This window comes from Cavia porcellus, unplaced genomic scaffold (genome assembly GCF_034190915.1).
Source record: "Cavia porcellus strain 051 isolate PalLab524CR breed Dunkin Hartley unplaced genomic scaffold, mCavPor4.1 scaffold_16, whole genome shotgun sequence".
In the NCBI taxonomy this organism is placed as follows: domain Eukaryota; kingdom Metazoa; phylum Chordata; class Mammalia; order Rodentia; family Caviidae; genus Cavia; species Cavia porcellus.
The window spans coordinates 64,993,852-65,009,070 of record NW_026947499.1 but is presented as its reverse complement, the minus strand read 5'-3'; the positions used below and the strand labels follow the sequence as shown (position 1 = coordinate 65,009,070).

The following is a 15,219-nucleotide window of genomic DNA, read 5'->3' as shown; positions in this document are numbered from 1 at the left end:
AATGTGTTTGGGAGTATGTAGTCTTCATTGGTTCTGAAGGATGACTTGCAGTCTTTATTCAGATCAAGTGGATCCCTACCCTTGAACTAACATTTCAACTACCATGGATTTATCCTCTAAAGACTCTCCTGTAGCAACAAGAAAATAGAGATGGTTTAATTTTAAAAACGTGTGGCAATGTTTGCAGTCCATTATACTGAGTGGAAAGAGAAAATCGCACATTAAGTGTATGGCGTGATCCCATTATCAAATTTACAGCCACTTTTCTAGACAGTAGGACTCCACAGCACTACGTGCTGTATTCCCACTCATGTAGAAATGAAGTTACACCAGAAAAACTGACCGCAGACAAGCAGTGGCAAAGGAAGCAGTGGTTTAAAGAAAACTAAAAGTGATGAGCATCACACAAAACCTGTCTGATGAGAGGACATGGAGCAGAGGTCTGAATAAAACCAGGGGCAAGGAACGATCAGCAGGGACAGACAGTAAGGACAGAGGCATGCGTGGAGTGTGTTGATGAAAAGAAATGACCACATGGAAAGGCAAGTAGCAGGGGAAATGAGGAAGAATCCAGTGGCCAGATTCTAGGGTATTTCATGGACTGTTGTGACAGTTTGAGATTTTCTTACATTTGATGATGACCCGTTTATAAGAACTTAAGCCAGGAAGTGATATATTCTGACTGTATCTTTTGAGAATCACCATGCCCCTTTGTAGAGAATATTCTGAGGAGGGAATTGACCAGTTTGCATGGATACTGGCATTGGCTTGTTGAAGGTTGACAGTGGCTTGAGGTGGGACTGGAGCAGTGGAGAGGAGAAAGTGTAGATATGTTTGAGGCCAGAAGGACCAGTGGATGAATTGGTGTGGGGTGTGTTGGAAACAGGAGTCAAGGATGCCTGAGAGGATTTGGACCTGAGCAACAGAGTGAGTGGAAATACCCTTCACTGAGGGAGAAGGGATTTGTCAATAAGTGGGGAGAGGTGTAGGCATTGGAGTTCTGTTTGGGATATGCTAATGTTGAAGTGTCTGCCAGCTCTCCCCTACAGGAAGCTAGTAGACAGTTGGGTTCATGACTGGCATTTAGGAGAAAGCATAGGCTTGGGGATCCATATTTGGGAGACCTTCAAGGCATAGCTGTGAACATTTAGGGAAAAATTATAGAAAGAGATAAAAATGACCAAGGGCTAAGACCTGAGAGCCCTGGAAATTCTGAAGAGCAGAAGGTATCTGCACCAGAGACTGGGCAGAGCAGCCAGTGAGAAAGCAAGAAGTGCAAGTGTGGATTTCAGCAAAGTGCTTCTACATTGTTAACCATCATCCTCTTTGTGAGGAATCGATATTAAATATTTATTTGCATTTCTATAGTATTTGAGTATATACAGGCTTTTAAAGTAAAAATATCAAGAAGAAAACAGTGAAAATTTAACAATCTATTAAAAGAATGAGCATCAAGCCTATTATATCTTTGACTTAAAACAATTTCCAAAAGGAGTGCGGTGACCAAAACTGAGAGGAAGAAGTGCTGTCTTTCATATGGCATATCTAACCACCCTGTGAGTGCCTGCTTTTCGGAAGATTCAAGTGGAATGGAAGGGGTATGTGTGTGTGTGTGTGTGTGTGTGTGTGTGTGTGTGTGGTTACTATGCAGAGTGTTCTTCATGTATTATCAGTGGGTGTTAAGTGTATTAAGTGTAGAAAATTCAGAAATGCTTATAACATGTGTGGAGGGGGAAAGTCTGTTTCTCTAATCTGTTGGTATGTTTAATAAAAAAAAAAGTGTTAGAGTTTCAGTTCCATGCATTTCATAGGAGCTCATGGAAATTGTTCTGAACTTGGGGTTTCTTAGAGAATAGTGATGAAAATGACCAGTCCATATAATGGATGGTGCAATTGGAGGCTCACAGCCCAAAATGGCCAGTCACAAATCATTCATCCAAAGGTCATCAGCTATTTGGGACCCCTAATTCGGTTATACCTTTTCCACTTACTTAGGTTATCTGTATGTCATCTTGGATAAGATGTTCCATGGTAAAATGTTGTGAAAATCAATCAAATAAAATACTAACTTTTTTCTGTTTATAAGGATTGTTAATATACAGTGGCACTCAAATTGTGTTGTTTTCTGTAGTTGAAAGCAACTCTTCTCTCCAGAGGACACAATTCATTCCTTTAGGTGTATTCCCACATATTTTGGGAATTCCAGGTTAGGAGGAATCTATTAGATTATAGACTATTCTTTTTCCACATAACAATTCAGTGCAGACCCAAAGCTCCACAAGGTTGTCAGTAGCACTAATAAAACACATTTGTTTTGGTTCTTTGACATCCAGGATGTCCCTGTAACCATAGGGTCCTTTCTATGCTGGCCCCTTCAACAGGGCACCCTGTGGGAAAGAGATTTCCCAAAGCAGCTGGTTCTCCTAGATGACACTTTTCCTATTAACCCTTCACGGCAGTGAAGATTAACTATTGTATTTGCAGAACTGACTGCCATTCAGGAGAAAACTGTCTGGATAATGCTCTGGGGTGATTTGCTCTCTTCCGTCAGAGTCAGGCCACAAGAAGTTGAAGAGCACCATCCAGAGGAGCACGGAGACCGGCATGGCAGCGGAGATGAGGAAGATGGTGAGACAGCCCAGCAGGGAGTCCACTGACGGCAGCGTCAACAGCTACAGCTCGGAGGGCAAGTGAGTGGCGGCCACCAGGCTGGGCGGGCGTCTACAGAGCAGGCTACCACCACCCACCTCCTGGCACCAATCTGGCTTCTGTGCCTGTCACTGCAGACCCCTTAAGGCATTTTAAAAATGAAAAGATGCAGTGTTTATTCCAAAACACTGATTTCCCTCACCTACCAAAGCTAGGAAGGGTTTTTTATGGAGTGTATAGGACCAAAATACCACATTTAATGGGTGCATTCACATGGCTGTCTCAGTCTGGCCCTCTCACCAAAATCTGAGTTAGTGTTTAGAAATGTGGAGGTAATTTCAAATTTTCTGCCTTTCTTCAACCTATTTTAGATTCTTAAGTTGTTGTTGACTCTTAAACATGCAGAAAAACCCTATAACTTACTGATTTTTTGTTTGTGATATATATATTAATAATCATGTATCAATTTTATAAAATGTCAGGTTTCATAGTGGCTTGTTACATATTTGGTCATTTTCCTGTCTTTAAAACATCTGTTTACTCATATTTCACTTAGGAGATAAAAACCTATGATCTTTCTTTTTTTTTTTTTATTCAAGAGTCTTAGCTCATGAAAAAAATAAGACGTTTTTATTTGTTAATAGGCTTTTTAACCATTAATATAATCTTGCACAAAATATGCATTTTCCTGTGCTGAAGAATTTTCTTGGTAAAACTGAATTTTTATTGAGGTAATGTGTCTTTACAGGCAGATAATTATACTGTAGTAGGCTACCTAGAGATTAACCACGGGCAAACTGAATCTATTAACATTTGAGTCACTCATAGCCCAGTCTAATATTTACCACTTATTTTCACTTGCTGGAGTTTTAAAAAGTAAAATAAAATTATGTCAAGCTAATGTTTATAATGAGCTTCCTTATTCCTGAAGCTAGTTCGTCCCTGAGTTGGTCCCTTTGATCAAAGGATTGGAATGTATGCTATGACAAGGAACAGACACCAGCACATAGGAAAGTTAGTACAGTGAACTCTCCAGCAAAGTGCTATGTGTGATAAAACGATAGTACAGAGTGTGAATCAAAGGATAGAGACATTAGTTTCTGAAACAAAAAAATAAATCAAGTAAAAACCATGGATAAGCCACTTACCGTCCTGTAGAATTATTTTTTCTCAGTTTTTTAAAGGGATAATAATGTGTACTCTGTCTAATTCCCTGGGTTGTGAGAAAATGATGAAAGCACAACAAAAACAATAAAGTCCTGAAGTCTGTGTTCATTCTGAAAATACCAAATACCAACTGTGTAACAAACATGGTCCCTGTTACCCAGAAACAGTTACATCAGTAAGCAGAGAGCACATTCCCCATTCTTATGCAGCTTTTGTATGAGGGCTGTCTGTTAGTTGTAATAAAAAAAAGATATGTTTTAATCTGTTGATTTTCCTTTAGACTAAATAAAATCCTCAGTTTCACTCAAAGATGAATAAACACATTTTATTTGTTAGTAAGAGTTTATACTAGGCTATATTTATTCAAGAAATTATTAGTCACTTTTAAAATTTAGCATTCCTGTAACTAATGCTCATGTGTAATTGTATAAATTTTAACCTCACATTTTATGTCAGCATTATATTCACATGAGGATATGGATTTCACTTGATAAACATCTAGAACAGTGAGCATTAAATCCTGTAACTGAGTCCTCCTGAATGGCGCATCAGGTCCAGTCTTAAATTGATTTTTCATACAATTCTTAATTGGCGTTGAGCCTTATATAGCTCATGACAAGGCAAACAGTAAGTAAACAGATTGTCTGTGTTTGATGGTCAGAACTAGTCCAGTGAAAAGTAACAAAATGTATCATAGTTAAATTGCCTACCATGTACCAGGACTAGATCCTCAAGACTAGAAAAGAATAAAACAACAACTTTAATAGACCTAATGATTTTTTTTGTCCTTTTGCTAACAGCTTAATATTTCCTGGAGTACGACTAGGAGCTGACAGTCAATTCAGTGATTTTCTTGATGGACTAGGACCAGCTCAGCTCGTTGGCCGCCAGACCCTTGCCACCCCTGCAATGGGTAAAAATAACTTTTCTACAGTAAAACTAATGCTTATTGGCTGATAATGACATTTAAAAGAGCACATAGAAATGCAAATGAGATGCACTGTTTTAGCTAATGTGGCTGGTTATAAATGGCTATCCTAATTTCTAGAATGTATTTCTTATCTTTGAATTGCCACAAAAATCTGAGACATAATATCCAACTTCAGCAATTTAAAGGAGAGGTTATTTAGACCCACAGTGTGTAGAAGTTCCAATACATAGCCATCTGGCTCCAAGGCAGGAGAGCATGGCAGAGGTGCATAGCAGAGAGAAAACTCCTTTTGATGGCCAGGAAGTAGAGAGAAGATCTAGGGAGGGAGTTAAACCCTTGCAGGCCATGCCCTAGTGGCCTACCTCTCCTCTCTGGACCCAAACAGCATGTCAGGCGTGAGGCTTCATAATTCAGTCACCTTGCAAAGTCCTGTCTCTGTGCGCATGAGGCCCATGGGTGACACCTAGATGCAAACCATTACACTGAAGGATGTGCATTAACAAGAGAATAAACCTAAAAAGAGTGGACCAAAAAAAAAAAAAAAAAAAAAAAAAAAAAAAAAAAAAGAAAAAGAAAGAAAGAAAAGCAACAACAAAGGAATAAAATGAATGAAACTTGGAATACATAAAGGGGACTAATAATAATTCTTATGATTTAAGCCAAAAAAAAATAAAACAGAATTTTGAGTGCATGTTTTTAAATCAGTAAAATAGCAATGTAAAAACAAGCTGACTCAAAAATGTTAGATGAAATCAACAGAAAAGTTGAAAAGTTCAGGAGTTCCTCATTAAATAAAGATCTTGTTTGGGAGTAAATGCATACATTAATTAACATTTTGGTAAAAAATATAAAAGTGAGAACTCCCATGTTAAATGTTGACCACACTCTGAATATAAATAAAATGTTTAAAATCTATAGTAGCAAAGGGAAAGTCAAAATAAATATTGAAAGTCCAGTTGCGCAGTGGAAGACAGGAGAAAAAGAAGCAAGAAGAAAGCATTTTAAGATTGGAGAACAAAATAAATAAAATTAATAACAACAAAGTATGTTTTTCAACCCTAAAAAGCTCAAATGATATTGAAGAAACAAGAAACAAGTATATATGTTCACCACACTCAAATCTGAAGCTTAAAAAAGTAATGAAAAGCATGAAAGGAAAGTATGGGGAATTTGGCTCTGGCAGTGGAGCCTGGCGGTGATTTATGGCAGGCTTCCAGGTGCCACAGCTCGACATCTCCCAGAAGGCCCGGTCCTCGGGAGGATGGAGGGGTAGTGGTGAGTGTGGTCTTCCCAGAGGCTCTTCACTGCGGGAATGTTCATTCCATTTCCCAGTGAGCAGCTGGATAATGGAAATGCAAATAATTAGTTTTTCATTAATAAGTAAATACAGTAGGTGACCTAACAGCAAAAATCTTATTAGAGTACCAGAAACATTAAATACTTAAGTGTTACAGTTCATAATCTTTTTTCAACTAATTTGTGAATTTTCTTAAGGTACGTCAGGACCAGAAAAGAAAATAGGAAAAACATTTCAAAACTTGATTTGGAAACAAGAGGGAAAGCAAGGTTGAGGGGTCCTAATTAATAAGATCATGAAAGTCATTTGGAATTTGATAGGACTTGTTTTTTTTTTTTTAATTGCTCATAACTATGAACAGAGACCGTTTACTGTGTCCCCACTTGCAGGTGATATACAAATTGGAATGGAGGATAAAAAGGGCCAATTAGAAGTTGAAGTTATTAGAGCACGAAGCTTGACGCAGAAACCGGGCTCCAAATCAACCCCTGGTAAGGAAAACATGCCATATTTGCCGTATTTTGTCAGGAGACTAGTAAGCAGGCAAAAACCTCAACCATCTGCCACCCTGGACTTTTATATGCTTGATTTTATATCATCTCAGTGAAAAGGCCACTTTTCTGTGATCTTGATTCTATAAAAGTGCATCTGGGCCTCCTTTTCAAGATTATTCTAATAGGAACTATTTAGAAGAGTATTGTCATATTTTGAAAAGATTCACTGCAGTGGTTTCTTAGCTTGTTTCTTCTTTCTGTACATTTACAAAAGGACAGAAGAGCTTAATCCTAACAAGAAAATAATGAGCTTTAAGACATAATCCTGCACTGCAATACCTACCGTAGTACAAGTCACAGCTTGAGATAACTTTTAAGCATTAGCTTAAACACAGGAAAATAGCAGCAGTAGTAGAAATAACGAGGTTTTTAAGGAAGCCAATTTATAGAGCAAGAGAAATTTAAAATGACTTAAATAGTCAATGGGAAACTCAGTAGTATCTCTATTTCTCTAATAAGGCATTCTCTCAGGAAAATCAAGCAAATTCAAGGTCAGCTTCTCATAAATCAATATACCTTTGTTTAGCTCCATACGTCAAGGTTTATCTTCTGGAAAATGGAGCCTGTATAGCCAAGAAGAAGACAAGAATTGCACGGAAAACCCTCGATCCTTTGTATCAACAGTCCCTTGTTTTTGACGAAAGCCCACAGGGTAAAGTTCTTCAGGTCAGTAACAGCTGCTTTAGATTTTCACATTGTAGTGTCTGTGTTATCCTCATAAACACTGATGGGGTGGTAATACATGGAGAAAAGAAAATGCAGTAAACAAGACCTTATTATTTTATCCTTCAATAGAAAAAATAACCACCAGTCTGTAATTTACAATATCTGGTGGGTCGGATGGGAAACATTTTTATTATCTTTCCTCATGCTCCTTTCATCTCCCCATCCTCTCTTCAGTGGATGAATGAAAGATTGTCCGAGGAAGTGAGGATAATACTGTTTGACTGAGCAGTACTCCATACCAGACATGAGCTATAAGCATGACAGCGGGAGAGGAATAGAGAGAGAGACACAGGGACCAACAGTTGGCTGAATGCTGGATGCTTGCTACATGCATATACATCACCCTTTTAATTGCCTAGTGCAATAAATTTCATTATTCCCGTTTTAAAGGTTGTGTCTGAGGATCACACACTTAGGTAACTTGGCAAAGTTCCCCAGTCCATTGAGAAGACAGTATTCATGATGCCTGTCTGTGCAAAGCAAGGGAACACAGTCAGTAAAGAGCTTCAGTTGCAGTCTGAAGGACTGAGAGTGGGCAGGAGGGAAGCTTGTCCACCTCATGCCCCCGCCCCATCGGAGCTGACCCAGACAGTGGTAACTCTCAGTGAGCTCACTGACTGGTGTAATCATCTGATCCATCAGTATTCTCAAGCATGTCTTCCAGAGGTACTGGCTCATGGTTCAGTTTCACCCTACCCCCTAACTAGTATAAAAGAAATGCCTGCCTCGTTATCGGTGACAGAAAGGTGTTTACATTGCTTTCTAGATGGTAGTTATGCAAGAAAAGTGCTGAGTTTACAAGGGAAACGTTATTGTAACCCATCATGCTTAAAATTCTTGTGAAGTGTCTCTGAGTCCCTCAGCGTGAGTAATTAATTCTTCTCTCCTGCACTTCCTCCCTGTGGTTAGTGGTACTCATTTTTTTCTCCTTTACTGACCAGCTTGCTTTTACAGAATAGATGCCTTGAACCCTTCAAATTTGTGTGTGATGGAGGAGATCGAGTTCTGTTGCATTTCTCTCTCTGTAGGTGATTGTTTGGGGAGACTATGGCAGAATGGACCATAAATGCTTTATGGGTGTGGCTCAGATCTTGTTGGAAGAACTCGATCTGTCTAGCATGGTGATCGGATGGTACAAATTGTTCCCACCGTCGTCCCTGGTGGATCCCACAGTCACTCCCCTAACGCGCCGGGCTTCCCAATCATCTCTGGAAAGTTCAACCGGACCTCCCTGCATTCGATCATAGTGAACTCACACCTGAGTCGTCCAACAAAACTCCACCTTTCAGGATAATAATCTGTACCAGATATTTCATCAAAAGCATTGCTGGGGACAGACAATCAACTTGTGTTTTGCCTGTAGTAGTTTCTCAATAACATGTCCCGGTTGTTGTCTAAAACATGGCTTCATATGACAGAACAAGGCAATCTAAAATGACACTATGAATCAACATGCTAGTGAGAGTCACTGATGCTTCCCACAAACAGAGAAAGAGGAGACTTCAAGTTAAGTTCATGCACAAACACACATGCAAATACATCCCCCTCAATCGAACCAACTGGAAACTCTCACGCTCTGAAAAGTATTTTACACATTTCTGCACAGATCACAAACAGTGTTACTTCCTTGGTGTCTGCAAGGTTTTTTGTTGTTGTTGCTTGTGTTTTATTTGTGTGTTGTTTGATTTTCAGTTGAGCTTTTGTTTTGCTTTCTTCTCGCCATGTTTGTTATTTCCACCTGTATTTTGGCCATATCCTAATAGGCTTCAGGATGCTAACAGAGACTCAAGAGAAGGGCTGAAGCAGTCTCAGAGCATCTCCCCAAAGTGTCCGACAGCTGGACCAGGTGACACCAATGGGGTCTCACTGGCTTTCTTTCCAGAACTCTTCAAAGCCTTGTATGTGGAGACCCAAACAATAAAAAGTTATCTTCAAAGAAGATAATCACAGAATCACTTTTTCAGTGAAGGTCATATTTGTTTGCATTCCAGAAAATTAATTTATGTTTTCCATTGTTTTGCATGGAAGCCTTTTTAGTCAATCTGCAACTAATGCTGAGAACTAAAGAACAAAACAAAACCACATCAGCATACTTGGGGAATACTCTTTGAAATGCCTTTTTCTTCTTGATATCTAAAGAAAATACACTCGTGTGTATAAAGCATACTTTGGACCTCCCAAAATGGTGACTAGGAATGGACTTGAGCCTAAGACACCTTGAGTTACGCCCAGGCACCTCGACCATGCCCCAGCGCAGATATGCCCATCTGTCCTGGGAAGAGCGTGGTGTGAGCTGTTCAGTATTCTACTGGAAATTCCAGTTGAAATATTCTGCACTAAACTAATGTTTTTATTGAATTTTAGTTCATGTTTCTTTGAGGTCAATGCAAGCACAAAGCTTGATTTTTTAACGCAAACTATCTTACTTTTTTTGGGAGACAATAAAACCAAGTCAAATTTCAATTTGCATTTACTTCATTTAACTTTTCTTGGCCTTGAATTTTTCTTGTGACCTTCTGTAAATGTGCAATGAACTGCTCACTCTGCCGGTGCATCCATTTCTTCTCCCTTCTTTTATGAGTCACTCAACTTTTGTGATGACACAGATAGAGCAGCATGACTTGGAACTGTTCAAAGCTGCATGCACGTTTTATAAAAAAAAATAAAAGAAAGAAAAAGAAACACATTATTTACTAATGTATGTTAGCTCCACATAACCCGGCTTGTATGTTGCATGTTCTTGTACAGTTTGCTTGTTAATGACTCTACTGAATAACCAAGAGATCTAAGCCATCCATTTTTGTTATAGACATTTTGCAGGTTTTAGCCAGACTGTCATTTCACTGGGGTGAAATGTCTATAGATGGACTTTATTTTTTACCCTCTGGAAAACGTGTTGTAGTAACGGACCAAATTCCTTCTACTAAATATTTTGGTGTAGATTCCTCCTGTGGGTCTGTAACACATGTAGACACTGTGTATACACTAGGTTTTAATCCATAGACATACTGCCTGCACCAAGTGAATTATTTCTTATTATTTACACATGCCAGAATTATCTGCCCATCATTCCACAGGGCACAGATTGGCACTGCTCACCATGCTGGGCAGGAAGAACTGAAGCATTGGTGCACTTCTACTAGATTCCGTTCTGTCTTAGTGGCCAACAATCAACTGGTTATAATTGGGTAGAGTACCTTTCTATTTGGACCACTTGTCTTAACACTCCCCTGTGCTTTTAAATGAACTTCCAACTCATGTATGTAAACATGTTTAATAAAATTTACTTTTCATGTCAGTCGGTACCATCTGTGTTCTATGTTCTGCCAGGTTTCCATTGTGGGTTCTTTGGTTGTAAAGTGGGAGCCTGATGGTGGGAAGGGGAGGCGGGGATGTGCTGTCTGCTGTGGGCATTGGACGTGACTTGTCAATGCACTCTCTATGTCTTAATCTATGGCCCAGAAGGGACTTCCGCATCACATACGAGTTTTCACTTTGTCAGCCTGTCTAAGTGAGCACATGACTATACTTCTGAAAAGTGGCATTATTAAAAATAATAAATCTCAGTAAGAATTAAATGGAAGGTTGTTTTTCTGATGCTGTTTGAATGTGCTAATAAAGGAGACAACTTTGTTGTCCAATTGCCAAACCATCTCAAGTTCTGTGACGTTGGAGTATCCATTCTGCGCCTCTCGTTACAGTATCTGGTTCATCTTTTGTCTTTCCCTTCTACACTTTAACTCACTGATAGAGCCTTACCCGAGGCTGGGCCAACTCCAAAGAATTGCTGGTGCATTTATTCCCCATCACCTTTTGGAACAGATACATCTTCAGATGCAGATGCATAGGTTTCTGAAGGTTTTATGTTAAAGAAGAAATTACCTTTCTTAATGCAATTTCATGATGTTTTTCGTTTCATCTCTAAAAGTTTATCCAGATATCACATAGTCCTAAGAAACACTTGGTAAGCACTGATTTTTATGGCATTACAGTAACATAATTGTTGAGATTGAGCATTAACTTTCTAAGGGATTTTTAATTTTTGTACAGACCACATTGCAACTTCATAAAGCAAAATAAATCATTTGAGACAATAGAACGATTTTGGACATGATACCTTCAGATAGTTTTTAAAGCAGTGGATTGACTTTTTTTTTTCTACAAAGTCAGCCTGTTGTTTGGTCTGTAAGACATGAAATTGTCTGGTAGACTGGCTCCATAAGAGGCAAAAGCAACTGATCAACTCAGTTTAAAACAAACTGTCAGACTAAATCTATTTAATGTGCGTGTATTAAGACAGCATATTGTGAGGCCAAGGGCAAGTCTGCCTTTGAATGGAAGGGAACTCGAATTCTCTGTCTAGACAGACACAGCAAATAGCAGGCTCCACGTCAAAGAAAGCTGTACCATATTAGAATTTCGTAGTCTTCGATGGTGGAGAGGAAAGCAGACTGCTATCTTTATCATCTCTTGCTGACTCTGCAATTTATTAAAGTCTCAAATCTCAGTCTGATAGGCATGATTTGATTATACTTAGCCAAAATTAAGGGTTTAAGTACTACATATTAGGTACTTGGAGTATTAAAAATGTAAATATAAATCACTCTGTCCTAAGTTCCCTATTAACAGATACCACTGTATGAAGCATTCAGATAACATATTTACCTTGCATATCAAGAGCTATGGGATTATGTTCAATTCCTGCAGAAGTCCTAGAAGATACTTAATGTTATGACTTCTGCACAGCGTGTGACAATCTGCATGCAGCTTAGCAGACATGCTAAGCAAGAAGCCCAAAGTCACACTGCTCTCTAGTCCCAGAGCTGGGACCAGGGCCAAGAGCCAGCCCTGCCCAACACTGTTCCCCCCACTAGCTGTGGAGTGTGAGCCAAATCCTGCACAGAGAAAAGGACCAGAACCCAACTTGTTCTGCCCCCTCCTGGCAGCTCCTGGCCAGCTTGGTTTCCATTGTGCTGTAGGGACTCTGCCGTTACCAAGCCAGGTGGCGAGGACGCAGGGGACCTCTTCATTCCTCCTCTATTTCCTCTCTGACTGCACTCATCCTTTGCACCTCCAAAGTTCACGAACAGTGTGTGCAGCTCTTGGGATCAGTGAGAATGAAGGAAAGAAAGTCTCCCAGGCTTTCCCTTGCTGCTGACTTTCAGTTGTCTGCTGACTGCCCTTACCTGACTGAGCTGCAGTGCAGGAGCATCCTTCAGGGCTGCACTTCTCACAGATCTTTCTGCATCAGAGGCTTGAGTTGGTCAGACCCAGAGAGCTCAGTAGTGCTTTATACAATCAATCGGTGAATTATTTGATTCCAAAACAGATGCCACACCTCTATGTCTGTGTGCATGGTCCATTCTCAGAAGAGCCCAGAAGGCATCAATCCTTTGCACAAGCCCACACCCTACACAGTAGCCCACACTGAGCCTCTCTTCAGGGACCACACACGCGCGCGCGCACACACACACACACACACACACACACACACACCTACATATTCACATTTTGAACTGCCAAACACAGGCCACCTGATGCCCATCCCAGAGTGCTGTTTCTGTGAGTTGGCCTCAGGTAGGTGACTATGTATAGTCACCTACTTCACAGCTTAGGACAGAGTCTTAATTTGCTGTGTTTTTGTTTTGTAACCACCATCAAGAGCTGGTCTATTGTCACTATGCAAGAATAGCCAGATTTTTCTGTTATTACTCCCAGCCTGGGAACTATCGCCTCCCAAACACCATGGCTGTGCACATGAAAGTCTTTAGCACCAAGCATTAGGTCTTCACTGCTAGTAGGACACTTCCTGATTGTGTGGAAGTTGCAGACCACTCCTCTCCTTTGCCCATCATCAAACTTTTCAAAAGCAGGCCTTTTACCCTGTTTCCAATGTCTGACCGACTGCTCTCCTGGTCCTCCAATTTAGGGGTACTGTTTCAAATACAGGGTACCAAGATAAATTTGAATTTTAAATACAAAATTACTAAAATTGGATATAATGTCACTTGTTCATTCCAACTGAAAATTTAACTGACCACCCAATATTTTTATCTGCCGTCTCCGACAACTTAATCCTATTGCCATCTGGTTTGTGTCCCTCTGCTTTACTGAAATCCTGTGCTATTTACTGCCCAGCCACTGACCGGTCACAGCCTTTCATCAGCGAGGTCATTGACTTCTCTGTGTTTGCGACTGAAGCTCTCTCAGGTGGAAACCTGCTGTCCTTATTGTCCTATTTTTCTGACTTGGAAGCAGACAGGATTCTGTTCTGAGTTCTTTGCTCCCATGCCTGCTGCCTGTGTTGCTGTGTTGAACCTCAGTAGACGGGTGGCAGCAGATATATTCTCACTTCACTGACTTGCACTCAGCTGGGTATTGTGCGTCCAGGGTAGTCAGTAGATGGAACATAACAGAACCCATTCGAAATGAAGAGAAGGACTTTCTTCAGGGGGACACTGTTTTTTCAGTTTTGTTCTTGAATGAAAGACGTGGAACAGACTTGCATGCAACTCTCCACCTAAAACAGAGCCGCCCAAGATGACCTCTAAATAAAAAAAAAAATTCATAAACCACTGAGGTTTGGAGAATTATTACAGGATCTATGAGTTCCTCTTCATCAGCAACCATTGTGTGCAATATTGTGAGTGCTAAAGTACAACATTAAACAGTTCTTAACATTACTTACACAATATTCTGATCTGTTCCTCTTTTTATGTTCCTTCCACAATTTTATCTATTCCAAAACTGCAATTCTTAATTAATCTGTAGCACTGCAAATTATCTAGTAAGAGTATTCAAGGCAGCTCCTGATAATTGTGCTCCTCAAATCAAACAGATAGGAAAAAGCCTTTGATGCCATACACACCAAATTGTCTTATTTTGGTTGTGCATCACCTTTTTCCAAGATTTGAAATAGAATTCTTTTCCTCTATGGACCACATAGATGACAGTGCATACCACACAACCTGGTAGGTAGCAGATAGTTAGCACCTAGGCGTCTGTAACTGCACTCTCTGCTGTTTGCACAAAGACAAAACATCTTACAATGCATCTCTCAGACAGTACCCTAAGTTCAAACAATACATAACTATTTTTGATTTATTATCAAGAGGGATGATAAAGATAATGGAATAAGGAAAGTCCATAACGATTTAGATCATGGTGGGTTCCATTAATACCTATTTATTCAACAAAATTTTATTGTTTGAGTGCAATAAATTACTAACCACTCAACCATATAGTGACAGTAAACATGAAAAGAAACCCTACTCTAAAGGAACCTGTGGTGTAGCCTTAGTTCAGAAAGAGGTGAGGCAAAGCTATGAAGGCTTTCTTTTAAAAAGTACAATTTCATTGTAAAATGCATGATAAAGAGAAGTGTACAACATTCCACAAAAAAGGAAACCAGTGAGAACTTCAGTCAGGAGATATTGTGGCTCTCTTAGAGCCAAAACACCACTGCAGAGGAGATGTCAAGATCAAAGAGGCCTGAAAGCTAGGTGGCCACAGTAAATTGTACTCTCTTTAACTTCTTTGAAAATCTGGAATGGGTTACAACTAATTACAGCTCTCACTGAAAGACCACTTTAATGAAAGGGTCTATTTTATCACATAGTTGATGTTCAATATTTCTTACCCTGTGTATTAGTTGGGAGAGGATAAACACTGTAAAGAATGGGACACAAAATACAATTGCTCAACTATAATAGAAATTTACTTTTATTGATAACACTATTGGTGACCAGAAATAGCGTTTCGGAAAACCGATGTGAGTGGGACCGTTGGAATCTCTAATATATAACCTCTAGGCTCCTTGGACATTATCTCCCTTGTGCCCATCTGGAAAAAGAAAGAAACTTGGAGGAGCACTGTAATGGTTGGTACACGGTGTC

At 39.7% G+C, this 15,219-nt stretch overlaps 1 protein-coding gene across 50 annotated transcripts in view; it reads left to right on the top strand.

The window, feature by feature from the left end:
* Positions 1–10,976, top strand: part of Rims1 (regulating synaptic membrane exocytosis 1) — a 426,672-nt gene extending 415,696 nt beyond the window's left edge. For all 50 annotated transcript variants that reach the window (XM_063226953.1, XM_063226950.1, XM_063226993.1 and 47 more), the window contains 5 exons: positions 2,552–2,690; positions 4,617–4,729; positions 6,434–6,535; positions 7,125–7,264; positions 8,353–10,976. In XM_063226953.1, coding sequence (XP_063083023.1) covers positions 2,552–2,690; positions 4,617–4,729; positions 6,434–6,535; positions 7,125–7,264; positions 8,353–8,571 — 713 coding nt within the window. In that variant the 3' untranslated portion in view covers positions 8,572–10,976. The remainder of the gene's footprint in view (positions 1–2,551; positions 2,691–4,616; positions 4,730–6,433; positions 6,536–7,124; positions 7,265–8,352) is intronic.
* The last annotated feature ends 4,243 nt before the right edge of the window (positions 10,977–15,219 follow it).